Source organism: Littorina saxatilis, linkage group LG5 (assembly GCF_037325665.1).
Source record: "Littorina saxatilis isolate snail1 linkage group LG5, US_GU_Lsax_2.0, whole genome shotgun sequence".
NCBI lineage: Eukaryota > Metazoa > Mollusca > Gastropoda > Littorinimorpha > Littorinidae > Littorina > Littorina saxatilis.
The window spans coordinates 4,264,418-4,291,697 of NC_090249.1; the positions used below are offsets into that span (position 1 = coordinate 4,264,418).

The window sequence follows — 27,280 nt, forward strand, 5'->3', positions numbered from 1 at the left end:
CCAACGGGCACCCACGAGACAAAAGAAGATAGAAGAATACCAACCACAGGCGTGAAATTGAAGACCAGAAACAACAAGAAATTCCTCCGAGGTAGGAAAAACACCTTCGTCCTTACCATTCTCACTGCCACCAACTGAGAAGGTTATTTCCCTTTGACCATTAATATGTCCCTCTATAAGTCCTTGTAGAATCTTAATCCACCAATAACTCCCTAACCGTGTGTTTGACTGGTCCCAATTTTTGTAAGGACCGTCTCAGGAATGTATAGAACCTGTTCACCAAGTTTGGTGACGATCGGTCCGTTCATTCTTGAGATCTATATGCGAACACAAACACACAAACAAACACATCGACCGAATCCTATACACACCCCTATACCGGGGGTGTAATAATGAATACAAGACTGTTTCGTTTTCCTGTCGGCAGTTTTGGGACTATTTGACTGACGGCGGTGTAGTGTAAGTACACTGAGTCGAGATTAGCTTTTGTTACAACTTGTCAGATGTCACCCACGTTCCTTGAACACACAAACACACAGACACAGACAGACAGACAGACAGACAGACAAACAGACACACACACATACATACACACACACACGCGCGCGCGCGCAACACCCCCCCCCATACGCACACACACACACACACTTCTTGTTCCTATCGTTTCATGATTTCACTCCAGCGCCAGTCATAGTCAAATTACACACGCACATCAATATACCACAGCTTTATCATATTAATATCACCTAGACTGAGAAATTATTTCATAAGAGAATTAAAACAGTTTGCCAGCGAGGAAAGTCACTTTAAAACCAGCAACGTGGCTATCACGTTTCACCTCCAACACAACAGCCTGTATGGCGATCAGTGTCAAGTTCATACAAATGGCGAGACGACATATTTTTAATGCCCCGGTTGACGGCCCTTAAATCAATCCTCACTTCCTCTGTCAGCGGTAACGCCGAAGAGTGTTAAAAATTTATGACAATACAAAACAGGTTTTAAAGTATTCTTCCTCTACCACGGCACCCACACTTTTGGACAAGCGACACTTTGAAAATCATGACAGACTGATCTCCTGTGAAAGGGCATGATTCGTGTGCTTTCAAAACCAACAGTCTTCCACCACGGCTTGAGACTTATGCAAAGTCTGCGCATATATATTACTGCGCATATTGTTCACGTTTCCTGAAATCAGCTGCAAGCGGGTAATATTTATCCATAACACAAGTTGGATTCCATATACTGCAGTTGACAAAATATTGCGATGTATGCTACAAAGTCTTCTAAAAATACTTTCAATCTCTAAAAACGTGAAATTACCACAAGCGAAAATCGATGAAAATCTTAAAGTAACCATGCCGAACACTGTACAATGACTAAGCATGCAATGGTTGGGTGGTGGTGGCGGTGGTGGTGGGGGGGGGGGGGGGGGGCTGACATACAGTTCTGCAATATGGCCTGAACATTTATTTAAAGATGGACAGAGTACTTGTCTTCACGTTTAGATTCACTGTTCCCATACTGAAGGAAACAATATGGCTCCTGAAACAGTCCATGTCAGTGACAAGACAAAAAACAACAACAACAACAAAAACAACTTAATAGGTGACAACCAAATATAATTCAGCGTAAGAAAGCCAAATCGACTTTTGAACTGTATGTCAGCGTCCTTCAATGCATTCCGTGACATTGAGACAATGACTTGTACGGTCCCACCACTCTCATGGGACGGAGAAGGGAGCTAATCTATTCTTTTCGAGCCGGCTTTCAACCTGACTGACGTTGCCTTCGTATCCCAACAAAGATCGCATTACACAGGTAGAATATAACGGTCTGACTCGAGAAGATTGGGGGGGGGGGGGGGGGGAGGGGGGGGGGGAGAGAGGAGGATTACAAAGAAGGTATGGGGACGTTGGGGGCGCGGTTGAGGAGACACAGAACTAAAGGCATAGTCCCTCCCGTGTAAACAATTGGGCTGACCATCTGAGATGTGGCCAGGCTTTTAGTACACTCCACTTGGTCACATACCGATAATGAACAACCTGGATGTGGCCAGGCTTTTAGTACACTCCACTTGGTCACATACCGATAATGAACAACCTGGATGTGGCCAGGCTTTTAGTACACTCCACTTGGTCACATACCGATACGGAACAACCTGGATGTGGCCAGGCTTTTAGTACACTCCACTTGGTCACATACCGATAATGAACAACCTGGATGTGGCCAGGCTTTTAGTACACTCCACTTGGTCACATACCGATAATGAACAACCTGGATGTGGCCAGGCTTTTAGTACACTCCACTTGGTCACATACCGATAAGGAACAACCTGGATGTGGCCAGGCTTTTAGTACACTCCACTTGGTCACATACCGATAATGAACAACCTGGATGTGGCCAGGCTTTCAGTACACTCCACTTGGTCACATACCGATAAGGAACAACCTGGATGTGGCCAGGCTTTCAGTACACTCCACTTGGTCACATACCGATAAGGAACAACCTGGATGTGGCCAGGCTTTCAGTACACTCCACTTGGTCACATACCGATAAGGAACAACCTGGATGTGGCCAGGCTTTCAGTACACTCCACTTGGTCACATACCGATAAGGAACAACCTGGATGTGGCCAGGCTTTCAGTACACTCCACTTGGTCACATACCGATAAGGAACAACCTGGATGTGGCCAGGCTTTCAGTACACTCCACTTGGTCACATACCGATACGGAACAACCTGAATGTGGCCAGGCTTTCAGTACACTCCACTTGGTCACATACCGATAAGGAACAACCTGGATGTGGCCAGGCTTTCAGTACACTCCACTTGGTCACATACCGATAATGAACAACCTGGATGTGGCCAGGCTTTTAGTACACTCCACTTGGTCACATACCGATAAGGAACAACCTGGATGTGGCCAGGCTTTCAGTACACTCCACTTGGTCACATACCGATAAGGAACAACCTGGATGTGGCCAGGCTTTCAGTACACTCCACTTGGTCACATACCGATAAGGAACAACCTGGATGTGGCCAGGCTTTTAGTACACTCCACTTGGTCACATACCGATAAGGAACAACCTGGATGTGGCCAGGCTTTTAGTACACTCCACTTGGTCACATACCGATACGGAACAACCTGGATGTGGCCAGGCTTTTAGTACACTCCACTTGGTCACATACCGATAATGAACAACCTGGATGCTTACTGTGCAGAGTGGCAATTAGTTTAATCAATACATTTCTTAAAAGCCACGAGTGTCAATTTGATCAATTAATTCATACAAAAAGTGCCCACTTTGAACTGAAAACAGTCAGTATGTTGATTTTTTGGTACGTATTTAAGTGGAGGGAGGTTGGTGAGCAAAAAAACGCTTTCATGGGAAGGCCTGTGCCCTTGAGAGGAAAAGGGGCAAAGTAGGGGGTGTGACCGGAAGGGAGAATTTCTAGCAGTGATTTGATGGCCCCACTTCCGGCAAGAAAAGCCTTTCGCTGCTCGCTGCGGATCGCGACGAGACAAATCTGACTTGCAAATGACGACCACAATCTCTGTGCCAACGTTTCCTATGGGATCATGACTTTCAAGCTTCGTAGTTCGTACTTTCAGTTTGCCCTGTATAGACGCCCTTCAATAGAAGCGGTACACACTAAGAAACTCACAATTTGTTCCAATGCTATAAGTGTTCCCTTGCCCCCCCCCCACACACACACACATTCCCCCTCCAACCCCAAGGTGTTGTCTGCAATGACGTGCTCTTATGTTGTTTTCCTTTGTTAATTTTTTTTAATTTAGATCGTACCTCGAACAATACACACTGAAACTTGTCATTCTTATTCAAGTCTATAAATTTGCTATGGCCTTTTCTGTTACAACACCTGTCGTCTTTCCTAACGAACCCGGGAAATTCACAGTAATATTCCACAATGTGTCATACACCGCGTGAGTCTGAATACACGATACAAATAATCGAACTACAAAGCCTCCAAGCTAACGAGGCCAAATTAAACCATCAGTAACTTAAAATCTTATTCCGAGTTCCTGTGGAGAGAATAGTCCTTGAACCCGCAACACACCTGCGACCCGACCAGAGTGTGTCTCCAGAGAAGAGATCGCTTTCTTTGCCATTCTCCTCGCCAAGACGCTCACCGTCTCAAGAATATGCTTGACATGCCAATAAAAAAATGTTCCCCGTGTCAAGTGAGAGCTGTAATTGTCAACCTAACGGCGTGCAAAGGCTCCTTCTCTCCACACATTCGTTAGAAAGCCTTTGACATGCAAATGCAGCTTTTTCATTTTGTGCTCTGTATTCGGAGACTCGATGAGCGTGAAGTGGCCATTAAAAAGCCATGGCGGGATGCAAGTGAATACGGTGGGGAACACTCGCGGGCTGTGGGTAAACTTCCGTTGGGAAGAGAGAAGACTTGTGTGTTTAGAATACAAGTCTACACCTTTAGAATAGACGTCTACAATTTCAGAATAAATTACACGTTTCCCTTTTCTTTCTCTAGAAGCTGTGTAAACTTCCGTTGGGAAGAAAAAGTTCCGTTAGGAAGAAAAAGACGTGTGTGTTTGGAATAGAAATCCAGACTTTTAGAATAAAAGTCTACACTTCCAGAATATATTTCACTTTATCCGCTAAGGGTACGCCAGACCTCAGTCTTTCTCTAGAATCTGTGTAAACTTCCGTTGGGAAGAAAAAGACATGTGTTTAGAATAGAAGTCTCCACTTTAAGAATACAACTTAAAGCTACATTTTCTCGCTAATGGTATGCCAGACCTCTTTCTCTACAAGCTGTGTTCATACAAACAAAATTCCCTGACATCAGCACGAGATCAACAACGCAAACCTTCCGTGTAGATGTTTATTGTGTGCACATCTCGACAACCGTATACGGATGCAGCATTTCATTCAACGACTTTGTGACGTGCGAATTTACAACCGCTTTCGTGATGGCGAAGAAATCAATTCACGTCCTCAATGGTATTGTGGGCCAGAGAGTGGAACCTTCGCAGCGTAGAAGGTAATGACAGTGAAAGTTCCCCTTTATCCCCCCGACCCCCCCCCCCCCCCCACTACCCCCTTAAATACTTTACAAATAAAAACCTTAAAGATATTCTGTTCACAGCGTCTGAAAATGTACCTCCAATTTAAGACTAAATTAATATTAAGACCTGAATTTCTCAAAACTGTGGGCGGTCTTCAAAGGGTAGTTTGAGTGTATGAGGAGACAGTAAAGAGCAGCTGCAGGTGTCATTGACTCATTTACTTTACACATGCCTTTGACGTCAATGAAGGTGTATTTTTTTTATCCTACATACGTGAGAGAGACACCCGTGAGATAATAATCGTTCAAATCACACGTGTGTATATCATGTAAATGAGGTCATGTCAAGCAAGTCTGGCAGGGACCTGTTTTTCCACTGCTTATGATGCCAAAGTCACCGAGACAAACGTCATTATAGAAACACAAATTGCGCTCGCTAATTACCCTCGATGAATCTTTAGAACTAACACGTCACGCCAAACTTTCAGAGTGACGTTTCTTTGCTTTGACGTAATAGATTGCACGAGGCTTTAGAAGAGATCGAGGTTCCAAAACAAGCGTCTTCAATTTAGCTGCCTCGAATGCAGGACATTTTCAGTAAAATACACGCAAGTACAGTATGTAGGATAAACAGAATACTACATGGCTTGCTGTGTCGTACCAGATTTACACTCGTTGCTTTTTCAAATAGTGAACAGCTCGCTTTCGCTCGCAGTTCAATATTTAAAAAAACAACTCGTGTAAATCTGGTACGACACAGCAAGCCATGTAGTATTCTCTATTTATACTTTGGGCACAGCCTTGTACGTTTGTTTCAAGTCAGAAAAGGCAGAACATCTCGTTTGTATTTCGTTTGTTTTGTGGGTTCTTTTTATTATTTTTATTGGTGCCGCTGCTTAATATACGTCGGCAGCTTTTGTTACTTCAGCGTCAGATCTGTAAAAACTCTGAACCAAAGAAATAGAAGAATCTGTTGGCCGTAAGAAAGAATTCAACGCCAACAAAAGACCAGGCCAAAAAAAAACATCCAACGGATCATGATTTCCAAAAGAGACCCAAATCCACCCCATTTACTCATATACCCGTCACTTAGTGTGACTAAACGGGTACATGCCGCTTCTTTTGATCTCTTTTCCTATCATCTTCACAACAAAGCCACAGAGGCCACAGCCACCACACAGAACAATACTCTCAACACACACAACGCTATTCCTAAGATTAGAAAACGTGTCTGGGATAAAGGCGAGACAGATGAAGGGATTCACTGCCACCCAAACTTCCGTGGTTTGGTTGGCAAACGAAGACCCAGTGCAAAGCTTTTGTACAGTTCTCGTCAAGATTCGTGACAAATCTCACCACCTTGCGAATTTTCACACCAGCTGGTTCTATCTTGTGAATTAGAAGTTGAGAGAAAGCGTAGTGAAAGTGTCTGAATCAAGTCAAGCCAGCCTTTCTGGCAAGAAAAGGGCGATGTTCCTCTTGGGGAAATTGCAAGCAACTGGTAACATTTGATCGTTTCTCGTTCTTTCACCTAACGTGCTACACTATTTTCATATTTGCAAAGAAATAAAATGCAGAAAACAAAAGACAATCGACGAATTGTGAAAATAACTCTGTCGGGTCCGCATGGGTTGTGAAAGACTGAATACCCTTGACTTTTACTCGGACAAACATTGGAGGGGCCAATCACTAGCGAGGGGTGTGTCGGAAACACGTTGACAGGTGACTTTATTTGTCAGAGAAAAAAAGCAAGGGTATTTAACTCTTTCTTCTTTTCTTCTTCTTCGTTCATGGGCTTCGACTCCCACGTTCACTCATGTTTTTAGCACGAGTGGAGTTTTACGTGTATGACCGTTTTTACCCCGTCATTTAGGCAGCATTCGCCGATTTCGGAGGAGGCATGCTGGGTATTTTTGTGTTTCTATAACCCACTGAACTCTGACATGGATTACAGGATCTTTTCCGTGCGCACTTGGTCTTGTGCTTGCGTGTACACACGAAGGGGGATAAGCCACTAGCAGGTCTGCACATAAGTTGACCTGGGAGATCGAAAAAATCTCCACTCTTAACCCACCGGCAGCGACCGGGATTCAAACTCACGACCTCCCGATTAGGAGGCCGATGTCTTACCACCACGCCACAGCGCCCGTCGGTTTACTCTTTCAAACTTTTAAACCCTATACAAATCCGAGATGGCAACGGATGAATGCAGATAAGGGTGAAAGTAACTGTTTTAAAAGCTGGGTGTAAAACACTAACTACGTACACACTTTGTGTAAACTGACTATGACTAGCGACCAAGCCAACATAATCCTGGTGTAGCCTTTTTCAACATCGCAGCGAAGAGCCCACAGACTTGAAGACTGAAGGCCAACAAGCAAAAGTCACATCACTACCCGCGGGACGTCTAGGGCCCCTCTACCCCCCTAAAGTAAGGAGGGGACAAACACGGGTATACACGGGTATCAGGCAGCATTATCCACCCGGCAAACTGGAATTGTGACACGCACGCCACAACACGTTCATTTCCCTCGTACACTTGACTCACTCGTAGGGTACATACAGAGACTGAAGTGTACAGTCCACTGTCTCTGGCACATACTGCCTGGACAGTGACACCCCCTTTTAAGACCCCCCAATGTAAGACTCCCTTACCGTAAAGACCGTGCTTTTTCAGTCTTTCTGTCCATAACCTCTGGTCTGGGTGGCCGAGTGGTAACGCACTTGCGCTCGGAAGCGAGAGGTTGCGAGTTCGACCCTGGGTCAGGGCGTTAGCAATTTTCTTCACCCTTTCCTAACCAAGGTGGTGGGTTCAAGTGCTAGTCTTTCGGATGAGACGAAAAACCAAGGTCCCTTCGTGTACACTACTTTGGGGTGTGCACGTTAAAGATCCCACGATTGACAAAAGGGTCTTTCCTGGCAACATTGTATAGGCATAGATAAAAATGTCCACCAAAATATCCTAGTGACTTGGAATAATAGGCCGTGAAAAGTAGGATATGCGCCGAAATGGCTGCGATCTGCTGGCCGATGTGAATGCGTGATGTATTGTGTAAAAAATTCCATCTCACACGGCATAAATAAATCCCTGCGCCTTGAATATGTGCGCGATATAAATTGCATAAAATAAAAAAATAAAAATAAATAAATCCCCGCGCTTAGAACTGTACCCACGGAATACGCGCGATATAAGCCTCATATTGATTGATTGATAAATGTGCTCCCAATGTAAGACTCCCTCCTTTTTAAGACCTGATTTTCTCACATTTGTTTGAGGTGTTAAAAGGGGGATTACACTGTACAAGCAAACAGGAAATCTTTCTTTATTTGGCGTTTAACGTCGTTTTCAACCACGAAGGTTATATCGCGACGGGGAAAGGGGGGAGATGGGATAGAGCCACTTGTCAATTGTTTCTTGTTCACAAAAGCACTAATCAAAAATTTGCTCCAGGGGCTTGCAACGTAGTACAATGTATTACCTTACTGGGAGAATGCAAGTTTCCAGTACAAAGGACTTAACATTTCTTACATACTGCTTGACTAAAATCTTTACAAAAATTGACTATATTCTATACAAGAAACACTTAACAAGGATAAAAAGAGAAACAGAATCCGTTAGTCGCCTCTTACGACATGCTGGGGAGCATCGGGTAAATTCTTCCCCCTAACCCGCGGGGGGTGCAAACAGGAAAGGAAACAGTCCAACTTCATGAGTTAATGCAACATGACGCCTGGGGATGAAGATAAACAGAAAATGAAGGTAGTTGAAGACATTTGAAAAGTAGGGAAGAGATTTCGCTTGAGTGCTTATGGCCTTTGCAACAATCGCATGTACCATACTTTCCAAAGTACACATCGAATTTCAGCTCAATCGACCAATGAACACAACAGATCTACCTGCGGACAGAAGGACGAACAAACAAACACACACACAAACAAACAAACAAACAGACAGCGTGACAGAGTGAACCCTATACACTCCAGGGTGTAAACAAAAAATGCGGACTGCTTTCATTTTACAGATGAAAAACAATCTAACTGACCAAGCAGTATCTAGCTTGACCCTACAACCATGCAAATATTCGCCCCATTTGGTTTTCACGAAATGTTACTCCTATATAATATAAATTATATATGTTTTAATCTAGGGAAAAAAGGTTCCCGAAGTCGTGACAGTGCTTTCTCTCCTCCTCTTAGTTTTTGTAAATGTATTTTTTAATTGTTGTAAGAAACGTTTAAATTTGGTGATTTCCATGCAGTCAAATATGTTTTGTCCCAATCTATGAACTTTCATTGCATTCATGAACTACATCAAGACACACACTGACCAACTTGAAACAATATTTAAGTCTGTTGTCAATTGTTTGCTTTCGAGAATACCTTGCACAGTAATGATGAAATAGTGCTACATACAATGATATCAGTTATTTCATGAGGCTAAAAGGAGGAGGAAGTAAGGGTGGTGGTGGGGGGGGGGGGGGGGCGATAAACTACTGAATGTCACTTGCACTAGTGACATGTGGAAGTAAAAACCAACCCCACAACAACAAAGGCATTTTCAAAGATGGCGTTGTCTGACAGGAGGGGGGGGGGGGGGGGTGGCATAAAGAGGAAAGAAAAGACATAAAAGTCGGATTGACAAGCAGGATTTGACGTGCGTCAACAAGCGACAGTAAGTGGCGGCAAACTCACCTGCCGAAACTTCCGGGCAGGTAGTCGAGGAAAGTGTCGTTGACGCACAGGTGTGTCAGGTTCTGCAGCTGTGTAAACCCCTCAGGTAACCTGCAGGTAAAATACACATTCATCAGTCGTCAATTTACAATCTAACTCTCTCAGGTAACTTGCATCTCTTCGATTAGTAGATAAACGTACGCACGCATACATATGCACGTACATATAACAGCATGCTCTCAGGCTCAGAAGCACACATACACACACCCGCACACACACACACCTACACCCACACATACCCCCCCCCCATACACACAACACACTTTAATGCGGTATGCAAATTAAGTAAAAAGAAGAAAACAAAAAGAAAGAAAAAAAAGAAAGAGCCAAACAGAGTGAAATGGAAAAAAAACCAAGAAAACAATTGACAGAGTAAACAGAAAACCGAATGATTTCGCCAACACATCATTTCACAAGTCCCCACACAATGTTTACCTACGGCATAAAACCGCACAAATCCTTTCTCGCTGGCGAGAGGCACAAAAACACACTGAGTCAACTGAACACTTAACGGTTATGTTTGCTACATTTGAAGCCAAATATTTGCATTGCACTTGAACGATGAAGTAGCAGGAAGAAACTGCACACACATCGTATTCAAACGGAAATAGGGATACAATAATTACAATGATAATAAAAGGAAATAACGTTGACGCCAAACTTGGTAAGTATATTTAGTAAAGAATTCATAAATGAGAGAAAACATACAAATATCGACACAGAAAAAACAGGAATGGCCGACTAAGAACGAAATCAAACAAAAAGAAACCGAACTAAGAATGCTTCGAGTTTTCAAATTGTAACTCAACACTGGTCACATACAGGTTACGCAGGAAAGTTAACAACTGTTCATCGTCTCAAACAGTTGTCAACGGTTACCGATTGACATTTGGAGACAAAATTTGTGTTTCATGTGCGCGCAAACACACACACACACACACATACACACACACACACAAACACACACACATACACACACACACACACACACACACACACATCACACAAACATGACACAAACACACACACACACACCACACACACACTGACACACACACACACACTGACACACACACACACACACCTTACACACACACACGCACACACACACACACACACACACACACACACACACACACACACACACACGTATATGTGCGCAAGGAGGGACTATCTTTTTTAGTACATGTTTAATTGCCATTTGTTTTCCTCAAATAGTTATTCAAACAGAATAATTATATTCATGCGACATTTCCCCAAGCATTATTATTGATATTGTATGTGGGCACTGAAAACATTTTTGATGTTTACCAAAACATGAAAAAGATTTTTGCGACTATGCCGGTGTGCCTTCTCTGGTTTTATTCCCCGTCACCTGCATTCTTTGTGCTTGGCTGCATAACTGCTATGTTCTTTTTCTGTCTGTTCATGCAAAACTACACACTGCCTGCCTCTCATTTAAGCAGGTACCCGGGATATATCCCCACAAAATCGATAGTCTGCAGTTTACATTTGCCCATTTTCCACACACAAATTACTGTATGCTCACAGCACCGGCAAACATATGGGGCCAAACAGAGCACGCTAATTGCAAAACGCTGTTTTTGACACGTGGAATCGGTAGTGCAAGAAACTGGTACGCATGGTGCTTAATCATAGCTTGCCGTGTATAATTGTGTGTGTTTGTGTTTATGTGTGTGTTTATGTGTGTGTTTGTGTGTGTGTGTGTGTGTGTGTTTGTTTGTGTGTGTGTGTGTTTGTTTGTTTGTGTGTGTGTTTGTGTGTGTGTTTGTGTTTGTGTTTGTGTGTTTGTTTGTTTGTGTGTGTGTGTCTAGGTATGTGTGTGTGTGTGTATGTGTGCGTGTGTGTGTGCGTGCGTGTGTGTGTGCGTGTGTGTGCGTGTGTGTGTGCGTGTGTGTGTGCGCGTGTGTGTGTGTGCGTGTGTAGGTGTGTGTGTGTGTGTGTCTAGGTATGTGTGTGTGTGTTTGTGTGTATGTGTGGGTGTGTGTGTGTGCGTGTGTGTGTAGGTGTGTGTGTGTGTGTGCGCGTGTGCTGTTTGTGTGTGTGCGTGCGTGTGTGTGTGCGTGCGTGCGTGCGAGCATACGTTCGTGTGTGTGTACATATGCGTTTGTGTGCGTATGTGCGTGCGTTTGTGTGTGTGTGGTGTTTGTGTTTAGATTTTCTGATCACAGATTGGATTGAAAAAGTTAGGGCAAATTACGCCTACAACGCCATATCCATGATAATGAATATGAAGTGTACCAGAAAGGCCAACTCTTTTCAAACATCCGAGCGGTTAAAGTGAGATTACGATCATAAAGTTCAAATTTTGTCATGCATGTCTTCAACTTGTTCTTTCACAAAGGCGCCCAGAATACCTTATCATAATAACAACTGGAAACAGAACGTCAGAAACTGCTGCGTTGCTGTCATTCATACGAGAAAATCCTATGAAACATGAACCCCTCCCGACCAAACCTCTCGTCTTTCAAACCAGATGGAAAGAAAGTTATAATCAGCTTTTGGGCACCCTTGACGCGTTTCGTCCAAGAATTCTTTGTCCAAGAAGTCTGACACAATAAGATTATGTTATAAATATAGGCCAGGCTTTCCCCCCATGAAGCGACTGTACAAAACTCTCTCTCTCTCTCTCTCTCTCTGTCTCTGTCTCTCTGTCTCTGTCTCTCTCTCTGTCTCTCTCTCTCTCTCTCTCTCTCTCTCTCTCTCTCTCTCTCTCTCTCTGAGCCTTAGGGGGCTGGTACACACAGCAAAGCTGCATGCAACTAGCTGTATTCTACGCGCTGCATGGTGTTGCAAATAAATTCATTTAAAGGTATCTTCCTTGTCATGGAAACCACCACAGCAGCATTCACTGTTCTGTTCAAGCTTCCAGTTACACACACACACACACACACACACACACACAGTGACACACACACAGTGACACACACACACACACACACACACACACATACACACACACAAAACCAGCCTGAATGCTTTCTGTGTCACTTATTTGGGAATGTTGTCGCTTCCAAATGGACGAAGCAAACGCGCGCGAGCGTGTGTGTGTGTGTGTGTGTGTGTGTGTGTGTGTGTGTGTGTGTGTGTGTGTGTGTGTGTGTGTGTCAGTGTGTTTGTGTGTCAGTGTGTGTGTGTGTCAGTGTGTGTCAGTGTGTGTGTGTGTGTGTGCGTGTGTAGCATGAGGTTATTTTCTCCAACAACATGTACCTAAGAAAATGTCCAAATGAAAATAAGATTCATGATAACCGTGCCCAATTCATTTTACACAGAAGTGCACAACCTTGCAGCAGCGGGCCAGAAATGATGGCTCACAACCGTTTCCTGGTACGGGTTGCACGCAGCTACATACAGTAAAAATTTTAGTATATGGTACCAGCCCCCTAACCTGTATGTAATAAGACCCCCATCTGGCCGTATTCAGCCCTGAATCTCAGCTATCCCAGTGTCTGTTAATCCTGTCATTAGATAGGGGGATGTGTCTTTTGACAGCGTTAATCCCTCCCTTAGACTATCCCCCCTCGTTAGCACCACAGGGGTTTCTACCCGTATAGCTTGAGGGGGAAACAAGTTGTAGAGAATGATGAACAAAATGTGCGTTCACACGTGTAAACCGCCGTTCAAAACAGCACCGCGTCTCCCATAATGTTTGGTTGGGGATTTATGAGACAGTGACCTAATTTTATATTAATGTATTTATTAGTACACAGGACTCACTCATTCTGAACTGAAAAAGGAGTAGGGAGCTGAGGAATTTAATTTCTAGGCAATGTAGTTAAAAAGTGGTGTGCTGTTCCTCAGAAGAATTAACAGATTTCCGATTAATTACGCCTGTATGCGTTAGTAGGCACCCACCCACACAGCCACAAGCCCCCCCCCCCAACACACACACACACACACACACGCAGTCCTACACCACCTTCCCTCCCCCTTTTACACTATGTTCTAAAACATGCTACAAGGAGTCGATACTTCTAATCTTCAAGAATCTTCTAACACGTAAACAACGGATGTGTAAAAGTTTCGTAATCCCAGCCTAAATGTTAAAAATATAATACAGCAAGCGTTGATCTGCGCAACAAGCTAAGAGTCACGTTTTGATGTTAGCATAGTGAAACTGGTCACCAGTGTAAGCTCTAAAAATGTAAACAATGTGCTTGTAGATAATGTGCTTTGTCACTTGTCATGGTCACATTGACTTAGAACAACAGGGAACAAGAGGAAAAATCTCAAATCAAGTTGTGTGTGTCTGCACATGTGTGTTTGTCTGTGTGTGTGTGTGTGTGTGTGTGTGTGTGTGTGTCTGTGTGTGTGTGTCTGTCTGTCCGTATGTGTGTGTGTTTGTCTGTGTCTGTCTGTGCGTCTGTGTGTGTCTGTCTGTGTGTGTGTGTGTCTGTCTGTCTGTCTGTCTGTGTGTGTGTGTGTGTGTCTGTGTCTGTATGTGTGTGTGTGTGTGTGTTTTGCAATGGAACTGTCTAGAACGCCGCTCCACAACAGACACGCCTTCTGATTATCAAGGTGTTTACCTGTTAATCCAACTCTACACCTGTTGGCTAACCACGTCATTGACAGCTCTACCAGGCTAACCACGTCATTGACAGCTCTGAAGCTCTACCAGGCTAACCTAAATCATAGCGTCTGTCCGTCTGCCTGTCTGTCTGTCTCTCAAAAGACGAATTCCAAAAATAACTCTGTCGGGTTTGTATGGGTTGTGAAAGAGTGAATACCCTTGCTTTTACATGGTCAAACATTTCACGAGCCAATCACAAGCGAGGGGTGTGTCGGAAACACACGGCCAAGGAGCACGTGTGGATTTATTTGTCCCACTAAAAGCAAGGGTATTCACTCTTTCCGACAACCCATACAAACCTGACAGAGTTATTTCCAAACTTCGACTATTGCTTGGAATGAATGTGCGATATTGACGATGGACAGTTGGCGATTCTATATTCCATACTGTCTAAAAGGGAAAGGTCGCTACTGTATGTGTCGGCTTTCCAACCTTTATGGAATGAGTATGTCAATATCAGTGTCAGTGATATGGTCCATGACCACATTATTCATATTTAACACAGCTTGAAAGGAAAAGGTCGCTGGTCTTGCTGTTGGTTTCCAAGCAACTATCGCTTATTGCGTTTCATTAAGTGCACGTCTTAAATGGCACCTTCTCCACCCCCAGCCCCCTTTGGCTGTAGTCAATATATTTACAAGAAAATTGGTTGATTAAATCCAACATGGCCGAAGCAATGTTTTCATAAAAGAAGCGGTATTGTACGGGCACATGTTGAATTTGGGTTACATGTGTTGCGGAGTATTTGAAAATCCGTAGGCATAAAAACATGCAAAGAAGAGTGATAGGTCCCTGTTGTGAATATAGTCAAGTGGATAAATTGATTACTTATGTTTCACACTAGTTTTGCTGTTACAGCAGTCCCTCTCATGAACGGACACCCTTGGGCCAGTGCAAACCTGTCCGTACATTGCAGGTGGCCGGTCACGGGAGAGCCTCCTCCCCATCCATCACACACACTCAGGCACACTGACGGACTGAGTGAGTCTTTGCTACTGGTGAACGAGCTCTACTTGTCCTAAAACAGTAAGGTCAAACTACTACAACGTATAACTGAAAGGAAAAAAACTGTCCTGTAAAAATGACGTTAAATGAACGGTGTCAGAAAAAGAGAGATAAAAGAAATCCTCAAATTCCTGAGGATACAGGCACCCCATGAAAGCAGCCAAGTGGTTTTATTGAATACTTCAGGCAGTGACTTTTCCCTGTCCAGTTTTCTCTTTCGTCTCTCTTACCCCTCGCTTACCCACCCCCACCCCCTTACCCTCCACTCCCCTTTGGCTTTACCCAGCCCCGACAGCACAAATTTGTAATCTGCAAGGCAGAGTACACATTTTCTAAAAGGAGGACTACTCCTCTTCAATTATATCCAGAGATCTTCCAGCTGTCTCCACCATAAGCCAAGTGGTCGAGTCTTATACCCCCTTTCCACACAACCGTTCTAGGTCCCGTTCCCGTACCGACCAAAGGAACGGTGCGGGCACGGGAGGGATCCCAGGAGTGGTATTCAAGAAGAAAAAGAATTTGAGGTGGTTTCAGATTCTGAAGCCGTTTTAGCTACTACGCTTTAACTTCCGATTTTAACTGGCATTCACGAGTCCCCCTCCGAACGCTGTTAGCTAACAAGGTTGTCTATTTATAAACCACGGGGTTTCCCTCACTTCCTGTTCAGTGCGCACGGGCAGTAGGTCTTATCCGCCTTCATTGCTTTTATTCCGCGAACGAACACGTGTGCATTACATTTACTTTAGTCGACATGTACGGAACATCAATGAACGTAACTGATCGTTAACGGAACTGAAGATTCCTTGAGGGTGAATTGGTCACTTAGGAAACAGCTTATGGGGCTGTGGAGTGCTTGATAGTGTTTCTCGACACAGCCGATTGCGAGTCCGATTTGTTGTTTGTGCGGGTTGTCGTGTATGTGCAGTGTTGATGTGCGCGCCTTCGTGAGCGAGGCTGGTACTACATATTGTTCATACGAAATGACAAACACAGGTTACAAGCGATAACGCGCAAAAGTACTGGTTTATTATTTTACATCTGACACTAGGGATCAGTAATGTATATATATATCGTTACAGTACCACGTAATGCGGTAAAAAACTTATGAACAGAAAGAAAAAGAGAAAAGAAAACAAATTATTAGACATGGCAAAAGTATCAAATGCATTAACAAGACACGAGAAGTAAAAACAAGAAAAATAAACAATCACAAGACAGGAGAAGACAAACAGACAAGAAAGTTACAATTACCAAACACTCGTTGGTTAGTCCTTCAACAACAATAAAGAGTTACGTTCTGTACGTTCAACAACAATAAAGAATTACGTTCCGTACGTTCAACAATACCATAAGCACTAAGAATACTCAAGAAACTTAGCATACATACGTTTAAAACCAAAATGGCTACTTTCAGAAAAATACAAAAACGTTGACTCATCAGGCCAGGAATACAAAGCAAACTGTCATACCAAAAAAGTCTAACGACAACGTTCCTGCGTTAATCAAAGTCACAAACAAGATATTTACTCATCCACTTTCCCTCAATAACGTTACAAGAAATAAGCCCGTTTACAAACGATCACCACAGACCGCAAGCTTCTTTTACCTAAATTCTTTTAACGTAAGGCTGAAAAAGTCGGAGAAAACGTTTCACTTCGAACTTCGTTAACCACAGAAAACACAAGTTATCATTATAAACATTAGCGACTTTCTAGCGTCTACAAAACATTGCTGTACGTTCACAACACTAGAACAGTTGAACACACAATAAAGAAACACTACAACAAGTCAGACTTTCAACTCACGTTATACATAAACAACTCACAAAGTCATTACAAAATGGCGACCAAAACACAACACAAACAAGTAACAACAAAATTACCTTATGCGCTGTGTGGGTTGACCAGCAGTACCAAAACGTGTTGCCTCACAAACGAAGGGCACAAAACGATTCACACTTGAGAAACAACTGTCTCCAAGAACATTACGTTGACGTTAAAACATAAGAAACACTCCGTTGGTTCACTTGATAACCTTCATACGTTTACATCAAAACCAAACGCTTCCTAAAACCCTCAGATCGACTGACGAGACAGGAGTCAAGCAGCGGTATTTATGGAAACAAAAACCTAACATGGAATAGTTATTCAAAAGTCAAAGGTCACCGGATTGACCAACCAACAACATTCCTAAGACAGAATCGGGTGAAACTACTATTTTACAACCAATCAGTAACCGATCACGCACTCCGTGCATGCTCAAAACTTAAAACGGTATATTTAACAGAAAGAACATCAAGGAACTAGCTGACATCACAAAGCTAAAAACACGTGAGTCACACGTATTCTAAAACTTGCAACGCAGATTCGCAGGGCTCACCTCAAAATCAAGACACGAAAAAAAGCACGTGAATCTCACGGTGTTCTAGAACTAAACGACGCAGTTTGTGACGCTCCGACCAAAACCAGGTCACAACAACTGAACAAGGAGCACGTGAATTTCACGTAAAAATATTAACGCTCCACAAAACGGGTCACAACAAGGTGCCACAATAAAAACACGGTTTACTTCTTTTTACATCGTGCAATGACTTGAGCAAACGTAATTACAACAAAAAGTAGGTGAATGCATGCCACATCGGCATGCACACTCCCACCGGAAATTATATTAATATAATTTACTTCAAAAACCTTTGTACAAACATATTCCTTATATCAAAAGAAGAATAACGCAGATTTAGACATTTCAAGTTTACAACTCAAAATCATTGTGTTGCAAAACATTTACACAACAATATTACGGTTCAATCACTTTCAGTGTTTCAACACATCTCGTTTCAACTAAATGCCACTAGTCATTTACTCGACGGCATAAAAAGAACGCACCACTTAAACCATAAATGTCCGTTACATCATCTGGTATAAAAACAAACCGCAACAATCAACAACTGTCAAATTGGAAAAAACACTCCAAAGTTCAATGTTTTTTCAGTTTGCCTACACAGCTTTGTCTTCGTGATTTTCACGATCTACTAACACAGTCATTTTGTGAATTGGTCGCTCTAATATGCGACTATCACCAGTGGGACGGCCGTGATTGTCTAGAGCCTTTGTTCCAACATGCACTTTCACTCGTCTGACCAGTCCATCAGATCCAGGCATCACCTCGATTACACGAGCCATGCACCACTCTGATCTGCACAAGTTCTGGTCATGCAAGACAACAACATCTCCCACCTGTACGTTTGCCTGGGGACGTTGCCAGACACGACGTTTCTGCAAAAGTGAAAGGTACTGGCTCTTCCATAGCAGCCAGAATTCGTCTGCCATCCGCTGGACACAGCGCCAACGTTTCCTGGCGTACAGGTCTGGATCTTCAAACACACCAGGGGGCGGAAGGATGGCACCTGACTTCATGGTAAGGACGTGGTTGGGGGTCAAAGGGCGTGGTCCATCTGCCGATTCCAATGCCAGTTTGAACTCGTTGCATGCACCTACAAAGTTCGTTCCTTTGTCACACCAAATGCGTGATATGTTTCCTCGCATGGAGACAACAATGCGTAGGGCGTTGATGAAGGAATCACTTGACATGTCATCCAGGGTTTCAATGTGGATTGCCCTAGAGGCAAAACACGTCACGATCAGCCCGTACAAGATTAATGTCATGACCTTGACGCAGTCATCACGGTACCCTCGTTTTTTCTGGCGTTTCAGGCCCATCAGACGTTTGACTGTGGCACCTCTGTTGTCGGGGAGGGACGGTTTCTCTGGTCGAAATGGTAAGGGCATCTCGTAGTGACCAGCTTCGTTGATCTTTACGTTTTCCTTCACGATCTTCATGAACTTTACATCGTCCTGGGACATGGATCCTGAGTCACTTGCAAAGTCTCTTTCCATAACATGTAATGGGTCAGTACACGAGACTTCGTCCACCTGTACCTTGTAGACGTGAGCTACACGTTCTTCTTCCCTCGATCCTGGCTTGACGATGACGCGCATGGACGAGGCTATGCCATCAAAGGCGACGGAATGCGGTGCCTTGCCGACGATGCTCCAACCTAACTTAGTCTCTACTGCGAATGGCAGTCCTTGGACAACGTTTAGGGGCATGAGGGCTTCAGCGCAGTCGTAGCCGATGAGGAGGCCTGCTTCACAGTCAGGGTACAAGGGGGGCAGTTTTGGAGACAGGTGTTGGAGATGTGGGTAAGCTTTGACAGTCTCTGAGGTGGGGATATGAGTGGGGTCAACGGTCAGATAAGGTCGTGAGATGGCAGAAGGGAGCCTGACAAACTCACTGGAGGTAGGAGAGCGGACACGCAATCCAGAGTACTTCCTGCCGGAGACCACAGCATTGTCCTCAGTCAGTGTGGAGACCCTGAGTGTAGTCGGCTGCGATTTGGCTTTAACTTCTTCAGCCACTGACTGCACTACAAAAGTGGCGTTGGACATAGTGTCCAGTAGTGCGTACGTCAGCACTTCTACGTTGGGGTTAGAGTCACTGGAAACGAGAACGGGAACGATCATAGACGTGAAACCGATGCTGTTTTCCTCGCTGGCCTTAAGAGCAGACACCGTAGGGATCGACGATGACAGTGGCTCTTGAACGTCAGCAGCAGAGGTACGGTAATTGTTCTTGTGTTCACTCGCCCCTTTGTTTTCACTCATACTGTTCTGATATTTGAAATTGTCATCGTGAAGACAAGTGGGATGAGCCTTCTTGCACTTCTTGCACGTCTGTTTCTGCTTACATTGATGGCTCTGGTGATCCTTGCTTCTCAGACATCCGTAGCAGATACGGTTCTTGAACAGAAAATCTCGTATCTCAACCAGAGGCTTCACTATGAGTTCCTTACATGTCCCAGCGTCATGGTCCGGAAGTTGACAGTGCAGACATGCGGAGACATCCTCTGTCAGGGTTGACAGGTTCGTTGTGAACTTTCTTGGTGTCCCCGATGCACTTGTCAAGCCGAAAACAGGGTCGTTAGAAATGTCTGCTTCGAGGGTAATGAACGACACAAGTTCATGGAACAGAGGATACCTCTTCTTTTCAACCTTGGTTCGAGCAACTGTTCTAGACCATCTGTGACTCATCCAGTCTGGGAGCTTTCCGACGATCTTCCGTAAGTACTGGGCATCATCCAGGATGCTCAGTCCACCAACTTCCTGGGCAGCAACGGAACATTGCTGCAAGAAATCGGCCAGACTTCTGAGTCCCTTGGGATCTTTGCTTTTGATTGGGGTCCATTCGTCCAGCTTGGTCCGGAAAGCTTGCGAAACGACGTATGAGTTGCCGAACCGATTTTCCAGCACTTCCATGGCTCTCTCGTAGGCATCACCTTCTCTTAGCAGAAAGAAGCCGGTCACGGCCTCCTTTGCTTGACCTCCGATGTACCGTTGCAGATACAATAACTTCTCACTGCTGGTTATGTTTTGTCTCTCGATGAGGAACGAAAACGACGACCTCCAAATTGGATATTGGAGAGGGTCACCAACAAAAATGCACGGCTCCTGCATCGGCAAACGGTTGATCATCAGAGCGTCTGATAGGGTTTTGGCGAGAGAGTCCATAGGAGTGTCCTGCTTGGCAGGAGTAGCAAGTGGACGTTGGTAGTACGCAGACGGGGGGTAGGTGGCAAATGGACGATCTGCATGACATTCCTTGTCAAAGTTCATGTACGCAGGGGGCCTTGCGCTTTCGTTTCCCCAAATAACTTTGGGGGTGGTCTGATGTGGGTCCAGGAATGTGGGCACGAAAGGCTCTGGTTTGGGATGTAGGTGGGTATCATAGGGGAAACAGGGTGGGGTAACTTGAAAACGTCTGTGGTCCATGCGTTGGTGACGTTCTTCTGGGAAGCAGGTGTGTCGTTCTTGCGTCTCATCACCTTCCCTTGTCTCTGGTAGGTGATAGGACCAACCTGTGTGGTCGAGATCAGGCGGGCGAGAGCCTGTGACGCTTGTCGTTGAGTGTCCAACGTTGTGCAGAGGCGGCTGACCAGTGTATGCACCGAGAGGGTGCTGCAGTGTGGTCAGCAGCGCTGTAGGCCGCATGGAGGATGTAGTTGCAGCCGTCGTGTAGTTAGGTGTGAAGGGCTCCTGATGGACGAAAGGAGCGCTCATTCCGACGTGATGGGGGGCGTTGACATCCTCTCTACGTTGAGGTCCGTACGCCTCGTAGGTGGCGTTGTTGGTAGTAGCGGCGCTTGTAGAGGCGCTGACTCCAACGACGAGGTCCACGACAGGTAACGCGTGCTGTCGTGGCTCAGTCGTTGTGGTTCCTGCGACGAAGTTGGTGACAGCAGCGTTGACAGTAGAGATGTCACGGGTGCTGGCGGCTTGGCAGACAGGAACAGACGTGAAGTCCATGGCTGGCTGGTGTGTCCTTTGGTCAGCAATGACGGCAGCTTGACTGACAGGAACAGACGTGGCGTCCAAGGCTGGCTGGCGTGTCCCTTGGTCAGCAATGACGGCAGCACCTGTCCCTATTCCTATCGCTGTTTGTTCATTGTTTAGAGGAGGGGCTACAAGACTGTACAAGGGAACGAAAGGACGAGGGTGGAACCTAGTGTTCAACAAATCAACTGACGGTAGATCAGGGAGATCCTGCTGAACGGATTCACCTTGTTCCAATACTTGTAACATAGCTTGTTGTTCTCTTAAGCTAGTTTTTAATTCGGTGGACTGAATTTGTCTCAAAGCCTTCTTCTGTTTAATCTCTTCAAGAGCTGCTTCAGCTGCGTCTTCGGCCTGCCTAGCTGCTATTCTCTCAGCTTCCTTAGCCTGCCTAGCAGTTTCTTCGATCAGCCTAGCTGCATTTCTCTCAGCTTCCTCAGTCTGCCTAGCTGCAGTTCTCTCAGCTTCCTCAGTCTGCCTAGCTGCTGTTCTCTCAGCATATTGTTGTTGTAAGAGATCCAGTTCACTAAACTGAGCTTCCTTTATTGCGTCACCTTCCACTTTTATGGCCAGGGATGCAGCCTCTAGTTTAAGAGCCAATTTAGTGTCTTCAGAGCTAACACTTTTAGAGCGGAGAGACTCGGCGCGAGAAGCTACTTGGCTACCTGATCTCCTGCTACCTGACTTGTGGCTAGCTGACTTGTGGATGGCTGACGTAACGCTAGCTGCTTTATGGCTGGCAGTCTTACCACTGGCTGACTTGTGGGTGGATGACCCAACGCTAGGTGTAACACTGCTATGCCTGGAAGTAGGCTTCTTAGTCACCTGCACGCTAGTCGATTGTCTGTCAAGAGCTCGATCAATGTCAAACATAATGTTCTGAACTGTTCTCTGAACATCATCCCAACTTTCCTGAATGGTTTCACCGCTACCAATACTACGAAGACCTTTCTCTATGTCACCAAGATCCTTGTACATGCTCAAAACAATTTGTTTCTGACTGGTTAACGACTCTTGATTAGGAGTTTCTTGGTTAAGCTCTGTTACTACCTCACCGATTGCTCGTTCCAAGAGTGTTCGTTGTCTTGCAAAGTTTCTAGTTTTGATCTCAATCTGGTAATCTCTACCTTTTTCAGTAGGCTTAATGTCACGCCTAGGCCTTTGAGAATGTTCATCTTCATCGCCGTTAATGTCATAACCTGAAGCTTCCAATGGTTTATCTGCTGGAATCTCCTCCATTACAATGTTCGCTTATTCAAAAGCACTTAAAACATACATAAGGTTTATCTGGTTATAAAGTAAAATGAGTCGATCCGAGGGTCGTTTGGGATAATACACAAAAGTCACAAAAAATGCGCCGGATACGGAGTAGGAAGATCTCTAACCGACAAGTTGATCTATGTCAAACTATGGTTCACTAACACAGTGACAGGTAACAATAAAGTCTTTTGCTGGTTATCAACAGCTACGTTTACGTTCATTGAGCGTCAATAACAAAAGTTCTTTACATTCACTTGGCTGGACTTCAGCTAAAGTTCTGTACTAGGCATCAGCAGCTAAGTTGTTTACTTCAGCTAAAGTTCTTTTACTGGACGACAGCAACTAAAGTTTTTTACTGTGCGCGCCTTCGTGAGCGAGGCTGGTACTACATATTGTTCATACGAAATGACAAACACAGGTTACAAGCGATAACGCGCAAAAGTACTGGTTTATTATTTTACATCTGACACTAGGGATCAGTAATGTATATATATATAGTTACAGTACCACGTAATGCGGTAAAAAACTTATGAACAGAAAGAAAAAGAGAAAAGAAAACAAATTATTAGACATGGCAAAAGTATCAAATGCATTAACAAGACACGAGAAGTAAAAACAAGAAAAATAAACAATCACAAGACAGGAGAAGACAAACAGACAAGAAAGTTACAATTACCAAACACTCGTTGGTTAGTCCTTCAACAACAATAAAGAGTTACGTTCTGTACGTTCAACAACAATAAAGAATTACGTTCCGTACGTTCAACAATACCATAAGCACTAAGAATACTCAAGAAACTTAGCATACATACGTTTAAAACCAAAATGGCTACTTTCAGAAAAATACAAAAACGTTGACTCATCAGGCCAGGAATACAAAGCAAACTGTCATACCAAAAAAGTCTAACGACAACGTTCCTGCGTTAATCAAAGTCACAAACAAGATATTTACTCATCCACTTTCCCTCAATAACGTTACAAGAAATAAGCCCGTTTACAAACGATCACCACAGACCGCAAGCTTCTTTTACCTAAATTCTTTTAACGTAAGGCTGAAAAAGTCGGAGAAAACGTTTCACTTCGAACTTCGTTAACCACAGAAAACACAAGTTATCATTATAAACATTAGCGACTTTCTAGCGTCTACAAAACATTGCTGTACGTTCACAACACTAGAACAGTTGAACACACAATAAAGAAACACTACAACAAGTCAGACTTTCAACTCACGTTATACATAAACAACTCACAAAGTCATTACAAAATGGCGACCAAAACACAACACAAACAAGTAACAACAAAATTACCTTATGCGCTGTGTGGGTTGACCAGCAGTACCAAAACGTGTTGCCTCACAAACGAAGGGCACAAAACGATTCACACTTGAGAAACAACTGTCTCCAAGAACATTACGTTGACGTTAAAACATAAGAAACACTCCGTTGGTTCACTTGATAACCTTCATACGTTTACATCAAAACCAAACGCTTCCTAAAACCCTCAGATCGACTGACGAGACAGGAGTCAAGCAGCGGTATTTATGGAAACAAAAACCTAACATGGAATAGTTATTCAAAAGTCAAAGGTCACCGGATTGACCAACCAACAACATTCCTAAGACAGAATCGGGTGAAACTACTATTTTACAACCAATCAGTAACCGATCACGCACTCCGTGCATGCTCAAAACTTAAAACGGTATATTTAACAGAAAGAACATCAAGGAACTAGCTGACGTCACAAAGCTAAAAACACGTGAGTCACACGTATTCTAAAACTTGCAACGCAGATTCGCAGGGCTCACCTCAAAATCAAGACACGAAAAAAAGCACGTGAATCTCACGGTGTTCTAGAACTAAACGACGCAGTTTGTGACGCTCCGACCAAAACCAGGTCACAACAACTGAACAAGGAGCACGTGAATTTCACGTAAAAATATTAACGCTCCACAAAACGGGTCACAACAAGGTGCCACAATAAAAACACGGTTTACTTCTTTTTACATCGTGCAATGACTTGAGCAAACGTAATTACAACAAAAAGTAGGTGAATGCATGCCACATCGGCATGCACAGTTGATAAATGTCGTGTTTTCGGACTGAAGGAAGTTTACTTTTCTTTATCGATTTGCACACAGTAACCCTACACGCGCGCTCACACACACAGAGTGTACGTTTTTGTAACACTCACACACAAACACACACACACACACAACTTTCACGAAAAGCCGGATATGACGTCATCAAAGACATTTATCCAAAAAAAAGAAACAAGAAGAGCAAACGCTCGATCGAGTCACTTTCGCAGTTCTGAATATTATATGAGGCATCAGATGGACAGGAAGAAATTGCTATTCACAACACAATGAGTCACGTTCACATAAAATTTGAGCCCGGTCACTTTTATAGTTTCCGAGAAAAGCCCAACGTTAAGTTGTGTGTTGCCGAACAGAAAAGGCTAGTTATCTCCCTTGTTTTTCTGATAACGTTCGTAAAAGGCTACAGATGTAAATACTTTGATGTAAAGAATAATCCTACAAAGTTTCAATCACATCCGATGAACTTTGTCAAAGATATAAAATGTCTAATTTTTCCTTTGACGCTGACCTGTGACCTTGAAAAAGGTCAAAGGTCAACGAAACCATCGTTAAAGTGTAGAGGTCATTGGAGGTCACGACTAAACAAAATATGAGCCCGATCGCTTTGATAGTTTCCGAGAAAAGATATAAAATGTCTAATTTTTCCTTTGACGCTGACCTGTGACCTTGAAAAAGGTCAAAGGTCAACGAAACCATCGTTAAAGTGTAGAGGTCATTGGAGGTCACGACTAAACAAAATATGAGCCCGATCGCTTTGATAGTTTCCGAGAAAAGTCCAACGTTAAGGTGGTGTCTACGGACGGCCGGCCGGACAGACTAACACTGACCGATTACATAGAGTCACTTTTTCTCAAGTGACTCAAAAAACGTTCGGGGATTTCATACCCAGGAACTCTCATGTCAAATTTCATAAAGATCGGTCCAGTAGTTTAGTCTGAATCGCTCTACACACACACACAGACACACACACACACACACACACACACACACACACACACACACACACACACACACACACACACACACACACACACACACCACACCCTCGTCTCGATTCCCCCCTCTACGTTAAAACACTTAGTCAAAACTTGACTAAATGTAATGAACAGCCTGGGTGCTTTCTGTGTACATGGGACATTTTTTTTGATGAATTAATTTCGTAAAGGTGGCCCTTTGAGAAATTAATTCATCAAAAAATTCCAACTCACCACAGCAAGCCGTCAGGGTGTTGATTTTCGGTATGTGACCCAGTGGAGGGATGGTGATATCCCAGTCAAAAGCCTGGCCAGATCTTGGATGGTGACCTGAGCTGTTTGCACGGGAAGGAGTGTGCATTTAACAAAGCTAACGACCGACAAGATACAAGAAATTTTATTGTCCTCATCAATACAAGGAAATTTGGCATGTGTGTGGCAAGACATAATACACTGATACATAGACATTTACAAAACACAACTGAAGTTCAATATCAGCAAACCCTTACGCAAACATACCCACTACTTCAGACACACAGGCTACATGTGCCCCTCGGACGTACGCAACTCACAATTCACCCAGCCATACAACTCCACATGCACTTACTCATTCATGCAGCACTCTCAGGGCCTGACTACCTGGGGGGGGGGGGGGGGGGGTTGGGGGTTGCGCACCCCCCCCCCTAGCCTAAACATGTACCTCACTTATTTAAAACATTTTTTATTATTGTTTATTTTATGCCGTTTCATGCAAGGAGCGACCATTTTTCTATCTCAGAATATGACCTACCCATCAGCTTCAGGGGGCGAAGCCCCCTGACCCCCACAAGGGGCTCTGCTCCCCCGTCAGGGGGAACATCCCCCTGGACCACCACTGGCAACACCCCCCCCCTCCTCTTAGCCTAGTCCGGCCCTGACTCTAGCACCCGGCCATGCACAACTCACACACTGGAACCCTCGTACGAATACATATTGCATTATAACACCCGCACAAACATTACAACCTCAAACAACGTACTAGATCTACAACTAACAAGCATACATCCACTATCACATATATAGCAGATAATCAGTCGTCAAACATTTCACTCTTACCCCTTCCCCCCCCCCTCCCCCCCCTCCCCCCCTCCCCCCCCTCCCCCCCCTCCCCCCCCCTCCCCCCCCTCCCCCCCCCCCGC

General features: G+C 44.3%; 1 protein-coding gene across 2 annotated transcripts in view; it reads right to left on the minus strand.

Annotated features, from left to right (window-relative positions):
* Positions 1-27,280, minus strand: part of LOC138966117 (leucine-rich repeat-containing protein 7-like) — a 138,147-nt gene that overhangs the window by 26,644 nt on the left and 84,223 nt on the right. For both annotated transcript variants that reach the window (XM_070338213.1, XM_070338212.1), the window contains exon 6: positions 9,747-9,836. In XM_070338213.1, the coding sequence (XP_070194314.1) occupies positions 9,747-9,836 (90 nt within the window). The remainder of the gene's footprint in view (positions 1-9,746; positions 9,837-27,280) is intronic.